Source organism: Nannobrachium achirus (genome assembly GCF_963921795.1).
Source record: "Nannobrachium achirus genome assembly, chromosome: 4".
NCBI classification, from domain to species: Eukaryota; Metazoa; Chordata; class Actinopteri; order Myctophiformes; family Myctophidae; genus Nannobrachium; species Nannobrachium achirus.
This window is the reverse complement of record NC_137813.1, coordinates 39700028-39719251: the sequence shown is the minus strand read 5'-3', so window position 1 is coordinate 39719251 and position 19224 is coordinate 39700028. Positions and strand designations below refer to the sequence as shown.

Genomic DNA, 19224 nt, shown 5'->3' with positions numbered 1-19224 from the left:
AGGCGTTATGAGCATGTAGATCTGCCATTTTCACAATTTCTGCCTCTAATATATATATATTTTTTTTTTAAAGATTATTTTTGGGGGCTTTTATGCCTTTATTGGATAGTACAGTAGACTGACAGGAAACGGGGGGAGAGATGGGGAGAGACATGCGGCAAAGGTCGTCCGGATCGCATGGTATGCGCTTAGACCAGTAGGCCACCGGGCGCCCCGTGCCTGCCTCTAATATTTGACAGTTTGTCCAATGTTTAACATGTCATTTTAGAGGTATTAAAAAGTCCTTAAATTATAGAACTTTAGAAATTTGCAGATACCCTCTATACACTTAAACTTTATGTTGGTTTGTTTACTGTTGAGTGTGGAAAACAATGTTTCACATTAAGTTAATCATCTGGGGATCCCCCAAAATAATTTGGGTCCCGACCCACAGGTTGTGAACCACTGGTTTAGGGCAGTCTCGCAGGATCTGTCTTGAGAGATTAGGGAGGAGGAGGAGGGGGCTTGCTGTGAACCACTTGCCAAAACCGGAACAAGCCACCAGGTGGCACATGTGTGCTTCCTGCCTCACCATTGCAGTGCTGGGGCCAGGCAGCATAGGCGCATAGGCAGGGGCAATTCAATTCGAGGAAATGAGAGGTGGAGCTAGCAGCGCTGATACGTCTTTCCCATGTTATTTGTCTAATTTAGACACTGTTGAATAGAACAGTTGTTCGGCTGAACAGTACCTGGCTAGTGTTCGTTTCTAGGTTATATAACCAGGTGGAGGGTCTTTGAGAGAGGAGTTGAGTGACGCATTTGACTGATAAGCCTTGCTTATGTGACCCTCAACAAAATGACCAGGACACCTGCCGTGACAGAACAAAGCCTCTCTGTGATCTGATTAATGAAGTATTTCACCTTTTAGCACGATTTCTGTCCCTCAAATCTCTGAGGCATTCATCAGCTTATTGTTGGCTGCATGATCGAGCACCTGGAAGGCAGGGGGAATTAGGTTAGCACAGTGAAATGTGGTTGTTCAGCTATGGATATTCACATGGATGATAAATTAGATTTGTTTCCCTTCCTCACAGTTAGCTTGTCCATTCAAGACTTTGTATTCATGGTTCTCCTCTGGGCCCCTCGTGTCTGTAGGGGGTCCGATCGAGTCTCTGTGAGGGGCCTTGATAAAAGGGAGCTCTGTTGTCAACCAACACAGATGTCCAAAAAGACGGCATAGAGTTGCAAACCTTTCCCTACACATTTATTGTATTTATAATGTTTGTGTTTTCAGTGTGCAAATGGGATAAGCAAGCAAATTTGGGAAATTCATATCTAGATCAACACAACCATCATCAGGTTTCAAATATTAACAGATGCCATAAGAATCTAAAAACAACCATGATGTACTAGTTATGACAACAAATGAATTAGAATGACATAACATTATGACCCAGGCACTAGTTGAGAGTATCAGGACAGAAAAGATAAAAGGTTAAAAAACATATCCGCACACTGGAATTAAATCTCCCTTGTTAACTGGCGATGTTTTTGAATTCCTTTCTTGTCAGTGTGTCAACAATATGGAATAGTTTTGTTTAGCACTGTCTGACAGCAGGCATGTGGCGTACCCAGTTGCCTGGCTACTGAAGACTTCATTATCTGTGCATATGACACTTGTGTGTTCATTGATGTGAGTTCTCAAATGGCAATTTGTCTTGGCTGTATATTACAATTCCCATGAGTCGACAGAGTAGACAGATTGTATTCGTTGGACATTTGAAACATTGCTTTATCTTGTATTCCTTTTGACTGGGTGCTGCTAGTAGAAGTGTTTGCCCTTTTGATAACTTTGAATGCAGTGCTACACATCATGTGCCACACTGCCACTTCAAACCTTAACTTATTTAACCCCAGTTGATCAAGCAGAGTGGTGACCCTGAGCAGCTCCCATGAGTCTGTGTTTGATGTGAGGACAGAAAATCTAATAACAGCCATCATGACAGAGATTTTAAAGATACAGAGATGATCTTTATGAATCCAGCTTTTTGTGCAACTGAAAGGGTATGAAGCAAGGAATGTTTAAACGGAGCATTTGTTCTCAGACATTAAAAAGTAAATGTTCCCTGCTGCAGACTCACCACTCAGGAGTCAGGACTTGTTCATGTCAGTTGTAACGTGTTTAAGTTGTCTTGTACTGTATGTGGATGTTTTTGAATACAACCCAGCTGCAGGGTGCAGGCAGCGTTGAAGTGCAACAATGCAGGCTAGCTTTGTTTCTCTTTGGGTTTTTCATAATGGAAAAGCCTCAGAAGGACATCACTAGCCTTTTCAGGCTCTGGTCTGCTGTTTTTCTTTTTTGAACAACAAAACACCTTTATTTGAATGTACAGTACAGTACAGTCTTCCCACACACACCCAAGTATAAAAGTGCTACAATTACCTCTCCCCAAAGGCAGGAAAAGGAAGGTGAATCGCAACAGCTTGTATTTGATTTCCAGATCACTACTTGTTATCCTGTTTGCTTTTGCCTCTGCATGCCTCCCTTGCACTTTCCTGTTTAGGCAGGCCTTTACTATTCCCGTGTTCTTCTCCATTTTGTTTTCTCTTCACTAGTTTCTCCTAGCTGTGTCATTTCTGAATTCTCTTCCCAGTATCCAATATCCATGCAACTTCCATTGTGTTATAAGGGCTAATTTAGTGGTTTAATTCTGTGGGTAAGAATGTGCTGCCACATTAAATACAGTTGCTTCATTTCCTCATATATGTAGCCTTTATTGTGTAAGTCCAAACAAATGCATGTACAGTAGTAAATTGCTTTCGAAATATTCAACAAGCATTTAGATGGCACAAATTTGGCCTAACCTGCTATAAACCAAGGCCGTTGTATTTCAGACATCAGATAGGGAGAAACATTAATGAATTGCCAGCTCCCTGGAGAATAACGTTAGTGTGGACTGTGGAGGCGTTTAGCATGGAGGTCAGCCCTAAAGCCCAGTAATGAAGTCTCACTCTGAATAAATAACATGTTGGGAATATTCCATTTGCTCTGACTAGTGGGATCAGGGGCGTCACAGGGGGGGGGGGGGGGGGGAGTGGGACTGAGTTACTAGGGCCCAAGGTGGAGGGGCCTTAAGTATTTAATACTTTAGCTATTGAAAAATAGCATGCTATTATTTTTGAAAAGTCGTGAAAATGTGTGGCTCACTGTGAGCTTGTAGATCTGCTATTTTTCAATAGTTAAAGCACAAAATAATAATAAGACGCGTAATAATGCGTCTAAATGGGTTAAACCCCCTCCCCCTATGAAGAACATTCATGGGGGGCCCGCAGTGAATCTTTGTACCCAGGGCCCAGAATTTGGTGCGACACCCCTGGGTGGGATAAACCGTGTCTAATGTGTTTGTGGCTCCTGTAGACAGTACAGCACCCACACACATAGGTGCCCTATGACCTGTTCTGCCCACATAACTCCCTTCAGTCGCCCACCACCACTGCTACTGTATCTCCTTCATACCAGCTCAAAGCCTTACTCTGTCCACAGGCCAAATCCAATGCTCTCCAAATCCCCTTGGCATGTGAACGAAATAACAGTGAGGCCCTGAAAATAGCACTTGGACTGCCCTTCTTCGCAATCTCTCCTTTCGTTTCGTCATCCAGTCTGTGTTATGTAGTCCTCTTCCTCTCTTAGTTCCTGACACCATTTCTCTGTCACTCTTTCCTAATCTGTCCTATTTTGCCACAATTCATGTTCACAGTCTTGTTTTGTCTCTGCCACAGCCTCTTGTTTAAATAACCTCTCAGCAACCTCTTCATAGCCGGACAAACAACCAATTTATTGTGTTGTTGCTACTTTACCCGATCCTACTCCTGTACGTCATTTCATTTCAAGACATGTGCACACACACCCCACCAACACAGACACTCGCACGCTTGTTTTCTGTACAGGTCTCCTTTTACATGTGCTATGCTATATTCCCTGTTTATATTGCCAAACTTATGTCGTAGGATCAGAAACAACATCATTTCAACTAGAAAACCTAACAAAAATGTGGTTGTCCAAGCATTTACTAAGCACAAGTACATCGCCTTTCACTGTCATTTTGACAAGAAGGGAGACGTGTGGAATCTAAGCATACATTCCAGGGAGTTCACTCATGGCCATGAAACCAAGCATCTTCATTCCAGGAAGATCATTTTGGTCTTGTAAACTGTGCCATTAGAGTCAGTCATGCTGTGTGTGTGCGCGCACACGCACACACGAATGCACGAACGCACGCATGCACGTGTCACTCGCTTTAATTGGTTCTCTCTCAGTTATGAATAATGTCCTTTTGCATAAAGGACATCATGAACATGTCACTGTGACCTATAGTGGAGTTTCATTGAAACTCATTGGGTCCATTAGTACACACTGTCTCATAGCAAAAGCACAGCCTTATCAACGCAGTGAGCTGCATGTCAATAGCACAGCCATAATCCAGTTAATCCCAAACACATTCCCCAATTTACACGACACAACTCTCTTCTTCTCTATCCCTCACACTCCATGTCCTGTCCTGTCCTGTCCCTCCTATCACCACTCTCTTCTTCTCTATCCCTCACACGCCATGTCCTGTCCTGTCCCTCCCACCACCCCTCTCTCTCTCTCTATCTGCCCCTCTCAGCACAAATCTCTCATTCACAAATAGAGGCCAAAAGAGGCTCAGCTGATGGAATGAGATTATGTTTTTTTTTCTTCTGATTACAATTCAACACCAGCTTAAGGATAGACACAGAAATACATGCAGTCCCTCCCCCTCTCCATTCCATCCTCTACTCACTCTCTCCCCTACCCTCACTCACGTTGTCCCCTCCCCTCCGGTGGCTCTGCCCCTCCCCTTTCCTCTCCTCCCCACTAGATCCAAGGACGCCTCTCATTCACTCCTGCTACACAGGTTGTGTGAGGGAGGGAACGAGATAGAGAGAACATACACTACAGAGAGAACATACACTACAGACGGTCAAATAGAAGTGAGAGAGGCGAGAGAGAGAGAGAGAATTGAATTGAGTGAGGGAGAAAGAGAGGGATAAATATAGGTTCAGGAAGAGAGAGAACAGTTCATTTTCAGTTTTTAATTTTGAAGAGAAGCCCAAGTAGAAGAGGCAGAGGAGAGAGAATTGGAGGGAAGAGGAGAGAAAGAAGGGAAGTTTTCAGGAGAGGGACTAAACCCAGCAAGTGGGAGCTGATCATCGGTTGCAAACCCCTCTCTGCTTGGTGTCAGATCCCCAGAGGCCACAGCCATGGATCCCCATGTGTCAACTCACGTTGAGGGGGAGCGCAAGGAGAGGAAAAAGATCCAGTTTGCAGCCACGGAGCCCCATGTGTCCATTCAGGATGAGGGGGAGCGCAAGGAGAGGAAGAAGATCCAGTTTGCAGCGATGGAGCCCGATGTGTCAACTCAGGATGAGGGGGAGGTCAAGGAGAGGAAGAAGATCCAGTTTGCTGTCCAATCCTCTGCACCCCCCAACCTGGACCCTCGGCAAGTGGAGATGGTGAGTGCAACACACCGTGTGTAGGCCTGAGGAATCTTATGTGTAGAATGCAAGTTTTTGTTTCTTTTTGTCCCAGAGTTTTGCACAGTGTTGCAGTGTGCAACATCATCAGTTTCTTTTAATTAACAAACTTCCCTGTATCATAAGCCTTTATTTTCTTTTCTTCTTTTTTATTTTCTTTTTCTTCTTTACTTTTTAGAAGATTATTTTAAGTTATCATTTCCTTATTGACCATATATTTGCATTACAGTAGACCGTATCCCTCAGTAGTTTTGTCTTGTTTTGTTTTCGTACTTTTCGACATGACTATCCGTTGATCTAGCTGGCTCGATCTCTCAACACAGTTGAGAAATTATGATGACATTTCCCTCCAAGGGCTTCCTCTTGGTCCCTCACTCCTCTCATCTTGACCTAATTAACTATGTGACATTGACAGAATGAAAAGTCAACACGGGAGTCTGTCTTTTGTAACTGGCCCCTAACATCGATCCTCCCATGTCCCTCCTTTGGGAGTTGGTGCTGTCATGCAATACACAAAGTTAATTATTACTTTTCTTGACTGTCTTGTGTTGTCTATGATTATCTGTCACTGTTTCACCATCGGAGTTCATCAATGCGACCCCCTGTACCATTTTCCCCTCTATCTCTTGCCAGAAAACCTTTACTATGACTGACCAGATGTGACCTTTACATGAGTGTAGTTGTGTGTCTACTAGTTGGGGCGACCGTTCCTCCTGGCATCTGCCGCCTGTGACTATACTGTAATTTCAGTCCAGCTGAAAGTGGGTCAAAGTAAGAATTGGTTGGTGCTGAGGTAGGTCGAGACCAATGGCTCGGAGAGACGGAGACCCCAAGGAGACTTGGGGAGATAAGCAAAAAGAGAGCTGTATGAAGGAAGGCAGAGAGAGAGAGAGAGAGAGAGAGGCACAACCTGTTCTCTATGTTCACCTATCTGGTGTCATCTCCCAAAGTAGTTGTCCTCGTTCTAGCGTTCTCTCTCCTGCAGCGGCTGTCTCAGAACTAGGATGACCCAGCAGCTTCAGCTGCCCCCTCTGACCAGATCTGGGATGTTTTCTGGAGATCCACTTAATGACACAGTTGAACACACGCACGTACTGCTGCCGCCCTCTCTCTCTCACTCTCTCTCTCTCTCTCTCTCTCTCTCTCTCTCTCTCTCTCTCTCTCTCTCTCTTCCCCCAAGTGGATCTGTCTTTATCTCTCGTCATTTCCATCAGACTGATTGATCAATTGAATTGATTGAAGGGTTTATTAGCAGTTTGCAATAGGAAAAAGTACAGTTTCATGACAGTACAAATCACTGGTACAAGGTCAACTAAAATGAGATCCTAGTAAGAAAAAAGAAGCTGAGATCCGAGCACTCGAGGAGATTAAAATAAAATCCTATAAAACCAAAATGTTTCAACCTTACGGCTTACGGTCTGAACGAGAACTGAACTCAGTTCTTGCCCTGATGAAGACCGTAAGGTCGAAACATGTTGGTTTTATAGAATAAACTCCTCAAGTGCTCGGATCTCAGCTTCTTTTTTCTACAGTATTTTCCCACTGATCCTAGCAGCACCACACACTTTTATTATGATTTCATCTCCCTTGAGCACCCGGTTGTTCTCTGTTTTTCTGTCTTTGAGATCCTATGAAGCTTTACAGCTTATTTACACAGGAACCACTTTATGTATCTCATATAACATTGGAAGACAGACGGAATGTACACACAAACAGACTTCCTTCCCTCACTGGTAAAGGTGTTCTTCCTCGAAAGTAGCAATTAGTTTGTCATATGGTTCGGGGGCTTGTCCTCTTTTACCCTTCAGCTTGTGTGTACAAAAGCGCCCTGCTCAGCACTGGGCCGGGTGCTGCTGCAACAGTAGCGGGGTCAGCCAGTGCATTGGCAGACAGGCCCACCTGTTTACCTAACGCATGTGCATCTATAGAAAGTACTAAGCTATTATAGTCTCAGGTGCGGCATGCTGTTGGCCATATCTTGGGTGTTGTTTGTGATGATAAGTATACATTTCTGTCTTTCTTTGTGGTGTGTGTGTGTGTGTGTGTGTTTGTGAGTGAGAGAGAGACATAACGAGTTTGTTTGTGTACATGATATGTTTGCATGTGGGCGGAGGTCATTTGAACATTGAAACCCAGGCCCCTCAGGGAGGGTGGGAAGCAGAGGGGGTGTATAGGAGAGGATGTGTTCATGTGCATTTTCCAGCAGATACAATCTACCAGGGCCTGAGTGGGCGTCTCCATAGACACTGGGGGGGATTTGGGGGCATTGCTTAAGCCTAAATTATACTTAGTTGTGTGCGGGTGTCGCTCACTGGAAATAGCCGATCTATAGGCTCACAGTGTGTCGCAGCATGATGCGTTGTGAGTTTGTCGATCTGTCTCTGCAGATCACTGGCACTCAGCGAAGCATAAATCACGCTTTAGTGACAGTTATGCATTTGGTTCCAATACCCTCCCAAAGCAATTAATGTCAACCACAAAATGTCAATAAACACAGTGATATCTTTGCTAATATGTTGCGGTTGACAATACCCTTTGCCTCTGAATGTGTTGCTCAATCAGCAACTTATTCCCCTTGATTATGTCAGTGGACAATGAAACCACATAAACTCCTAATTCTTAAAGCATGACTACCACAGGAATGGTTACCATGGAGACTGGAGACTCACACAGCCATGTCGCTCCAACCTCCCTTCACAGTTAACATTTGAAAGGTCAGTCACTTAATGGACAGTTCTGGTCGTCTGGTCCTCCCTCCATTTGTACTGAAGCTAAACTTTTTTTTTTTTTTTTTTTTTTTTAGTAAATGTGTGAATTTGTGCTTCTAGGGGTTGCTAATGCTAGAGATAGAGACATTCGTACCTCACACACCCACTCAGTGTGTGTATGTGTGTGTGTGTGTGCGCTTGCCTGCGTACTGGTGTTTGTGTGTATGTGTTTGTGTGTAAAATGCATAAACATAACAACTGCTGAACAATGCGCTGAACAATATGTGCTAATCCTCTGGGCTGGGCGTTTCTCCACTTTGAGAGGTGTCTCTGGGGAATTAATGAATGTCATCATCCTCTGGTTCCATAACAACACGGAGGCAGCACATGGCTGTGTTTACCACCCCTACCCACCAGCAGCAACCCACCCACCCACTCGCCGCTTCATACTTTGTAATGTGTGGTGATGTGCGTACTGGAGTGACACTAGGGTCATTGTGCAGACGTAACCCTGATTCCTTCCATGTCTGCCACCCTATGGACTCAACACGGGCAAGCAGAAAGGCATGCATTTCCCCCCTTTCTCTCTCTCTCAAATTCAGAAGGTCTAGTACATCAAAGGGAAGCAGAGGGCATCCGTGCCACCAGTGTTGTTTTTGACAGCAAATTTAGTTTCAGTCATAGTCTTTTGAATAAAATGTAATTTAGTTTTAGTCATAATTTAGTCACATGAAAAAATAAAATATTAGTTTTAGTCTAATTTTAGTCGACTAAATATCATAGGATTTTAGGCGACTAAATCTACAGTTGATTTAATCAACTGAAATGTATTTTGGCAGGCCTTGATGGCATCGTAATGACTGATTTTGATGGCATCGTAATGACTGATTTTGATGGCATCATAATGACTGATTTTACACTCTGCGATGCGTTGTGAGCTTGTAGATCTGCTATTTTCAGCACACAACACCTGAGAGCAACCAAACATAAAATGTCTCTCTTCTCCACTAGTCACTCCCTAATGTTTTAGTCTAGTTTTTATTTTGTTGACGAAATTGTCAATATATTTAGTCTTAGTTTTAGTCATCACAGCGTAGTTTTTGTTTCGTTTTTATTTCGTTTTTGTCAGTGAAAAAACGCAGTCGACAAACATTTTTCGTCATAGTTTTAGTCGACGAAATCAACACTAAGTGCCACACCTATACCCAGAAGGTGACCATCTCTAAATTAATCTACCTCAGGATGGAGGGCATGTGTCCCCGCGCTTCCCATCTCCTGTTTAGACGTCACACAGCGACCTTTAGTTGCGGCGCATGTTTGTGGCTAAACATTGTCACTCTGAGGGACTGTCAACATGCAGTCCAAGCCAGAACGTCTCGTCGGATGGCATAAAGCATGCTGGGGGCTGAAGACGTTCAGGGGACGTTGTGATCTTTGGGCTGAAGGTGTAACTCTGCATATAGATCGTCGTTGTCACGTGGAAACCTTGTATGTCCAAAACCGTTCGTTTTGTATTTATCATTTTAAAAAATTATGTAAACTAGTGAAAATAGACGATCATCGTGAGGGATTGTGTGCTATTTTCACTTGTTTTGTGCTGCAGTTTTGTATGATGAAGCAGGGCTTACTTTACAAAAAAAAAATAAAAAACATTTGAAACTTGGAGATACAAGTCTTCTGCCTGGCAGTGACGAGATGGTGCGTGAACGGCAGAGGGGAATGTCACTGCCGTTGGTTCACCAGAGGCCATTCAGTATTTCTCCCCCTAGTGACGCGATCTGTTGATCCGCGGTGAACCGCGGTGGCTGATGATGTTTGCTCAACCCACAGTAAATTGAATTGGCAAAGAAATGTAATTGGCCTGGTAGAAAAAGGACCACAGAGTTTAATTAAATTTTGGATGTAGATAGTAGATCTCGGCACGTCCCACCCCTGTTAACAGTCCAAGTGTGTTTTGAAAGGTAAACCCCCCCACCTCTGACTCACAAAACTCAGTGTCCTTTACTTTATGACTGCCCTGGTTCCCAAGCAGAGAACCTGCTCAGCCTCAGCCTCGGCAAAAGTACGAGTTGTACAAATTTGTTGAGCTGTGTCACACTTTAAAATGTGACACCGTTTTACAAACTTCTCTCCATAGCCATCATGTAGTCCTAATGTACGCTGTTGTGTAACAAACAATTACTACAGTGTACTCTGTACTTAATCTCTTTCTCTGTGTGTGTGTGTGTGTGTGTGTGTGTGTGTGTGTGTGTGTGTGTGTGTGTGTGTGTGTGTGTGTGTGTGTGTGTGTGTGTGTGTGGTATAGCATCTCTGTGTCTGTGGTAGTGTAGTGGCATGTGTTGTATAAACAGCGCAAGCAAAAATATTGAAGTGAGTTATTTGATGACACTGTATACAGTCATCTGAAGATCAACGATGAAGCATGTTGTACAGTACCTCACAAGCATGGGGGCTCCTTTCGCCCATCACAGGCATGCACTGTTGAAACCCACCAGCAACAGGCTGCTGTTGTGGTCAACAAACCAAACAACAAACAAATCATGCTGTAATTATATGTCACACAAAGTCCCACTTACTCGTCATTGCTAATGAAGTGAATTTATCCCATTAATCCCAGTAGGAATATATTCCTATAGTATAGTACCATGCACTATATCGACGTTGTCGGGCGGAAACCTTGTATGTCCAAGACCGTTCGCTTTGTATTTATAATTTTAAAAATTATTTAGACTAGCCGATCTACAAGCACACAACGCCTCGCACCGCGAGGCGTTGTGTGCTTGTAGATCAGCTGTTTTCACTACTTTTGTGCGACAGCCTTGTGTGAAAAAACATGCACATTTGAAACTTGGAGATACGAGGTTTCCGCCCGACAGTGACGATATGCACTATAGCTGCCAAGCAAGTTGGATTATTTCCTCCCTTATTCAGCTGTATTGAGCTGTACCTTGCACGCATGCACGCACGCACGCACGCACGCGCACACACACACACACACACACACACACACACACACACACACACACACACACACACACACACACACACGCACACACGCACACACGTTGGCACGTTATGATCCTCGTTGGCACAAAGAGACCAACAGCAGTATAACTGTCCTTTAGAGGCCCTTCAGCCTATGTCCTCTGCTTCAACAACAACAATAACATCAACAGCAGTAGCAGCAGCTAAATCTCTGATGAGAACAGAGGTTTAGGAGGATTAGGGCCTCACGTCTCAGTCAACGACAGCAGCAGAGGAGGGAGATGATGAGAGCAGGCGATACGTAAAGACTGGGAAAAATCGGGAGCTGTCTTGTAACTGGATTTCACACTCGGTAGATCAACAAGTTCTGCTTTGTTCTGGGTGAGATTCGAGACTGGGGTCCATGGCAAATTATACAATTTGTCCCTCATACCTACAGTATTAGGCCTGTCACAATTATTACATAATCGCCTAATCGCAATTAGTGGAGATAATCACAATAATCTTTTGAATAATCACCATTATTGTCATAATCATTTCCATGTTGAAAATATAAATATATTTTCAAAAACTTCAAAAATGGTGGAAATGGCCGATCTACGAGCTCATTATTGAGCTTGTAGATCTGCTATTTCCACTATTGTTTACTTTTTTTTAAATGTTCAACGACCAAATTATTTGAGTGACAATTAATTGTCAAGTAAAATGTCATAATCGTGACATTTGTTTTTTTGGGGGACATGAGATGCTAGCTTGCGGATCCAGTGTCCCCATCCCTGTCCATCATGGGGAGGATGTACTGGATTGACGTAGATGCTTTGAGAGGAGTGGTGATCCATGACTCAAAACAAATGGGATTGGTCTTTATCCCTGTTTCATCAACACAGGGAAGACATGCCATTATGTTATGGTCTCTGCGTCTGTTGTAATCTTTGATTTTCATCTCAGAGCGATTTATCTGCATGCCCCTTAATGGACTTGCACAGGGTCATTTTCAATGTTTAGTAAAAGGGTCAGGAAATGTCATAACAAGAGATACACTTTTGAATGCACAGATTCATTGGATGAGTCAGGTTTCTAGACAGTTTTAGAGGTTACACGTGTTTTGACTGCTTAAATGTACAGAACATTTTAAAAAGACTAACGATAAATAATCATTTCTAATTTAGATATATTGAAGACCAAGTAATCAAGGCACGGTTATGCAAGTTTTAGTACGTAGTATAGTAGTAAGTTACTATTAAGTCTCAAGTATAACCTTTATATCAATTGAAGAGTGAGTCTGAAGTCAAGTCCCAAGTTGTGTTCACACAGTTAAAGTCACAAGTCAGAAATTCCAGATGTCCTCAACGGTAGCATTTTTTTTACAATCAACAAATAGGATCCTTGTACTGCCATAAAGTAAGAGCATGGCCTGTATAACGATGGCAAGGCTAGAGTTTCTTTATTCATCAACAGATTATTTCCATATCTCAAAGAGGAGTGATGGGGGCTACAACAGTGTCAGCGCGCAACACATTTTGATCCTATGATTATGATCTTCCTCAGAGGTTCAGTTACATTTTCAGTTACCATTCAATTAAATGTATCTGTATCGGATTCTGTTAGTGTGGTTCCTTTGACATCACAGTGATGTCAGAGCGTGAGTGTCAAACCCATTGACCGTAAAGAAAACGTGGCGCGGAGATGTGCCGTTTCTCATACTAAACTGTGACATATGCCCTGTACTGTTAGTTTGAAGGTCGGGCTGGCTAATGTTATCACATAGACACGTCACAAGATAATGCTGTTTTTTGGGGTGTTCTGAAATACACTGTCAACAACATCCGATGTTGTAATGAATGCTCAATTTTACTCTTGGCATTAGGAAGTTATTGGAAAAATGTCTTGGGAAGCTTCATTGTGTGTGTGTGTGTGTGTGTGTGTGTGTGTGTGTGTGTGTGTGTGTGTGTGTGTGTGTGTGTGTGTGTGTGTGTGTGTGTGTGTGTGTGTGTGTGTGTGTGTGTGTGTGTGTGTGTGTGTGTGTGTGTGTGTGTGTGTGTGTGTGTGTGTGTGTGTGTGTGTGTGACTCACAAGCTACTGCAGCAATCCTTACCTCTGTGGGTTTTCAAATGTCAGACAAAGTTCAAAGTAATTTACATTGCTTTGTGTGTGTGCGTGTGCACAAGTCACCAAAATTGTGCTTTGAGTCGCAATCAAGTCCAAAGTTTCAACTCCCATTCATTCTAATTATGAATTCTCAACAAATATATGATGTTTTCTCAGCATCAAACACAATGAGCTTAGAGATACATATAGCAACCACACATAATACCATTTTACCAGTGAGACTCCCTAATCGGGAGATAAGCGACCGTCAGGTCGCTTGTATACACAAATTGGCCTGTAAGTGGCATTAAAAGCAACCTCATGTTGGCGCTAGAAGAGGGGCATGTGAGAAATCGGGGGCGGAGGTTGTGGTTTGCCAGCCAAGGAGTGTGTTTGCAAAGTTTGGCATGGATGGGGCAACGGTGCCGGAGATAAGAGTCTGCAAAAAGCAACCTCATGGTGACACTTAGAAGAGGGGAATGTGAGAAATCAGGGGCAGAGGTTGTGGTTTGCAAGCCAAGGAGTGATCATCTTTGTAGCAAACAAGAAGTTGTTATTGAGCGCTCACGGTAACAATACCCTCCGCTTGTACCTGACTCTTGACCTATGGGAGTGTCAATTGTGGGTATCCGATGGCCCATTATTCCGACATCCTAATTGTCCAAACATGTTTAGGTTACAATAGTGTGAGATTACAGTAAGCAAGGGTTAGGTTTAGACTCGTCAGAATAATAGCATTTTCCCTTTGGTGACTGCAAGCCGTGCTGCTGTACACCCTCTCTAAGAGTTTTGATTGTTGCCCCTTAGCCCTGTGTGATGCATCCAGTTTGCATCTTGGCTTGGCAGGTGGCTCCCTGTCACTCATCACCACCTCTCCTCCTCCACATCATCTGATAGCTGTGTTACTGCAGCAGAGGCCTTCCTCCCACCGTCCCCCCTCCTGCTACCAGGAACTAATTACACAAGTGGTGGGGGTTTGGGCGCATGCAGGGGTGTCACAACAAAATCTGGGCCCTGGGTACAAGGATTCACTGTGGGCCCCCCATGGCCATGAACCGGGAACGCATTATTACGCATTATTTTGTGCTTTAACTATTGAAAAATAGCAGATATACAAGCTCACAGCGTGGCTGCAAGCTTGTAGATCTATTTTTGAAAAATCATGAAATGTTGTCCAAGTCTTTGAATATTTCAAATCCTTCTAAGGTTTTTTGAAAACCTATGTTTCTATGTCAGTGGTGCTCAAACTTTTTTATGTAAAGGACCCCCAAAATGATATGTATTTGGCCACGGACCCCCATCTCAAAATATATAGTTCCAGGGACCCCCCAGAAGAAAACAAGCTCTGAGTGCCGCTCTGCGAGCTTGTAGATCTGCTATTTTTCAATAGTATGAACTAATTCACCTTGGGCCCTAGTAACTCAGCCCCCCCCCCCCTTGTGACACCTCTTCCTCCCACTGTCCCCCCTCCTGCTACCAGCAACTAATGACACAAGTGGTGGGGGTTTGGGCGCATAGGAGAGCGATGGGTGGTGGCAAATGGGCAAAGTGTGATATAATTCTGCCACTGGGTACGGAATAATTACATTAACTATCTGGAGGTCATCGGAGAGGCCCTCCAGATGCTCCCGACCCCATCTGTTTGTTCAGTGAGCCACCGGTGGGGTCAAAGGTCTCTCCGTATGTGTCACATCAATGTCAGCCGAGATGGAGAGAACTGAGGCGTCTTCTGGCATTACAAAGAGGCCAGTCTTTTAAAAATCACACCCGTGTGAACCGAGCGGTGGTCGTGGAGGCTGTGCAACAGCACTACTGGGTGGGTGCAGCGGGGTTAGTGTGCTTTACAATGCTGTAGTTTCTTCACACACTCTAATTTATTTGACCCTAAAACATTCAGTTTGTTAATAATAATAATAAAATACTTGACCACACATGCTGACCCACCCTTCCCCCGTGTGTGTGTGTGTGTGTGTGTGTGTGTGTGTGTGTGTGTGTGTGTGTGTGTGTGTGTGTGTGTGTGTGTGTGTGTGTGTGTGTGTGAGAACAACAGCGCCCCTCCCTTAACATGTGTGGTCAGAAAAGGTACTGCAGGCTTGAGGCTACATACACGGACGGCCGGACGGACGGCCGGACGGATACCCACACACACGGCCACGTATAGGAGACGGTGTGACCACCGCTCAAAAAGGGACGAGCACTCTCTGCGGATTACGGCACACTCGCTGAGCTATAGGGGTTATTATTTGAAGTTTTCACATCCTTGAAACTGTACAAAGTTGTGGTGTTGTTTATACTCAGTAATTCCTCTTGAAATCTGCCCGGAGGCACTGCTGTTTCTGTCTGTTAGATGTGATTGAGTGTAAGTGTGTCTGACAAAGGTGTTTGTCACATGATCGATCGGTCACTTGCCTTTGGATGTTCATATAGCTTGGTCAGAGGACAACATGGTGGTCTGGAACTGTATAGCCTTTAACTGGACACAGTTTGTTTATGCCTGTAAAGGGCTAATCCCAGATGAGTACTATTGAGCTGTCTTTACTCTTTTCAGCAATATGAAGCTTTCTCAAAAGTATGTACCATTGTGCCATATTAGCATTGATGGTTATAATGAATAGACCGTGGGACTGACTGGCCCAAAAAGAGCAGGGGTGTCGCAATCTTTATGGAAAATCTGCTCTTTATCTTTAGGTCTCCGAAACACTGTATTACAGTTCTTGGTTGCTATAGGACACCTTCTTCAACTGTCAGAGGTGGTCTACCATCTTTAATGCAGCTTCTATCTGGATTGAACAGAATTGGATTGATTAAATTGTCATTATTTGATCTAAACTGGAACAGGCTACAATCAATATCTGTTGATGTTAAAGCATATTATGACTAGTGCTACTAATCCTAACCTAACCTAACCTAACCAATGTGCCTCATAAATACAGTGCACAGTTGATTCTGTATTTCCAAATGATATTACTGACCGCTGTGTTGTTGCCACAGTTAGAAATACAAAAACAAAAAACAAACCAAGCCATGAATCATTATAAAGCCTGAACATTTAATGGAACAAGGTTTTTTTTCATGACCTTTACTTTGACTGGTAGAAAATTAACCGCATTGCTGATGTTGAAAATTCCTGGAAATGATTTTATGATGAAGGAACTTGTAAAAGTGCAGTGTAAAAGACCAAAACAGTGTGTTAGTAGTTCACTCCAAATTTATCCAAGTCACTTCATGAGCGCAACGTGGCATGGGCAAGCCAGGAGAAAAGGTATTGCAATAGCTCAGGGGTAGAGAAACCGTTATTAGAACACGAAGGGTTCCCGAAGGGTTCCCAGTTCGAATCCGGGCTCCCCCTGAGTTAATGTCGAAGAGTCCTTGGGCAAGACTCTGAACCCCTAGTTGCTCCCGGTGAGTAGGATGGTGCCTTGCATGGTTTCCTCTGCCACCGGTGTATGAATGTGTGCGTGAATGGGTGAATGTAATGCACAATCTATGTAAAAGCGCTTTGGATAAAAGCGCTATATAAATGCACCATTTACCATACAGCACACAGTTGCAATTAGAAAAGCCAAAGCTGATCATGTTCTCACTGAAACGTCAAAACAATTCCGTGAAATTTTGGAAGACTACTATATCCCTAGCTGGAAATAGAAATGGCATAGAGCTTCCCCCATGAATTGTTAAGGGCTCATAAAATCTCTATTAAGGCCAAACCGTTGTTTTAACAAGCATTTGTTATTATTTTCTTGTTCAACGCTCAACATTAGTCATGAACATTTCCCTAACGGTTGTTGATGGTCATGTTATGGTAAGTCATGCCTTTAGTTTGAATCTGGTTACAGATTTAGATGTGCATAAAGGCAAGCCCTCAAACGTTTAGATACTAACTGGTAGGTCCTGTGTGAGAACCTGTGTGAGCTTTCTAAAGCTAGCAGCGGGTATTATACAGTAGCACAACCAGATACAATGACACATTGTTTTGGCTGAACCTGCAAAGACCAGGCCAATAATAGATGCAAATCTTTTGTTGTCTTGAGTGATAAAGTTACACCTTTTTTGCCTAAAACATTAATCAAAAATGCTAATATTATTGTCTTTCATGGCTGCAGAGGTTGTAACAAGATTTTCCAGGTTTAATGGGAAAATTGTATGGAAATCTTAAATATAAAATCCTGACAGTACACACCTCTCCACAGAAATCCACCTGCAAATCACCTCAAATGAGCTGACATCATATCTCTCGTTGCTGCATGTTTTCATGTATTTTTTTAATGGGTCTTCAGCACACATGAAAAAAAAGCTGTGAACAGATGTCAGTTGTTTGCACATAATGTTATCTGTCTTCTATGAAATGTGTTGTGCTCAACCAACTGAAATTGAGTTTACAAAGCATTTCAGACCTGTGTGACTGTGTTTGTTCTTGGCCGAAGCGTTACTGTGGCACTAATGCCTCTTAACAGAAAAAACAAAACAAAAGAAGGAATCTCAGGTCGCACGCAGGCCGGGGATTAGTTTTCACCTTATTGAGTTATTGCACTTACGGCTACAGCTTGCATTTAGCGCCACATAGGGTTCAACCACTTCATATTGTGAGGATCCCAGAAGTACCAAGAGGAGGATGGATCCACACCTGCCTTTAACCCATTTAGGCCTAGGATTATTGACCGCTTTAACTATTGAAAAATAGCAGATATACAAGCTCACAGCGCGGCACCGAGTGCTGCGCTGCGAGCTTGTAGATCTGCTATTTTTTTCTTTGGAAGTCTTTGAATATATCTATTTAAAAGCGAACATTTGTAACTCAAATATTTGCCTCTGGGGGGTCCCTGGAACAACATATTTTGAGATGGGGGTCTGTGGCCAAATACATGTAATTTTGGGGGTCCTTGACATGAAAAGGTTTGAGAACAACTTGATTTAGAAGAAGGATTTAGAAGTCGGGTCAAAGATCGGGTCAAAGATATTCAAAGACTTGCACACATTTTCACGATTTTTCAAAAATAGCAGATCTACAAGCTCGCAGCGCGGCACCGTGAGCTTGTATATCTGCTATTTTTCAATAGTTAAAGCATAAAATAATGGTTAAAGTGGTTACAATCTAACGCGACTCGGGCGAGTTCCAGGTATGAGTTTCACTGTCTTGAGTTCAGAAGGCCCAAGATCACGACCTCTGCCAATGAGTGAAGCTGCAGTATAGCAGTAGCACTCCTACCTGAGAAGGACAGGAGAGAGATGAAAGACCAAGAGAACAGACAGAGAGAGAGGGAAGGGAAGGGGAGGTTAACCACTCAAACCAGGGACGTGTAGAGAATGTTAAAGAGGCAGGGGCTGACATTTCTGAAATTGCCTTTGGTGAAAATATTGAAAATAGCAGACCTCCAAGCTCACAACGGTACTTCGGTACTCGATACCACACTAAACAAAGCATAATGAAGTCTGTACTGGAGATATGGCATGGATTTTTCTACACAGAGAGGGCAATTCTTTCAACATAATATGCTGCATTCAAGTTCAGGAGAGTTTGGACAAGGCAATTCTCTTGAATGCTGCCTTCAGGTATGGCACTGGAAGGGGGCCTTTGCCTTTCTTTCACCATAGTAAAAATTGCATTCATGTTCTGGAGAAGGCACCTTTTACAGACAGGTAAAAGCTAGGCTACCTGTCTAGCCCTTTGATGTCTGAGGCCTGACTCAAACCGTGCAGTATCTGTGGCAGGTCCCCCCAGGGGTCTCCTTTTTCCCACTCCAATAAGTGCAGAATGTTCCCCTGTTATGACTTGCCCAGAATAGGAGCGCTAGGGTTCAAGTGTTTTAATTGGAAGAGCAATACTCTGTGCCTAGCCTCAAACTTTTAAACTTGAACCTGAGTATCACTATTCTGGGCTTGTCATAATAGGCAAACATTTTGGTGAAAA

At 43.4% G+C, this 19224-nt stretch overlaps 1 protein-coding gene across 1 annotated transcript in view; it reads left to right on the top strand.

Moving 5' to 3' along the window:
- Positions 1 to 4922: 4922 nt before the first annotated feature.
- Positions 4923 to 19224, top strand: part of ppp1r1b (protein phosphatase 1, regulatory (inhibitor) subunit 1B) — a 33425-nt gene continuing 19123 nt past the window's right edge. Inside the window, exon 1 of the mRNA XM_080724338.1 lies at positions 4923 to 5514. Within this exon, the coding sequence (XP_080580464.1) occupies positions 5263 to 5514 (252 nt within the window). The 5' untranslated portion in view covers positions 4923 to 5262. The remainder of the gene's footprint in view (positions 5515 to 19224) is intronic.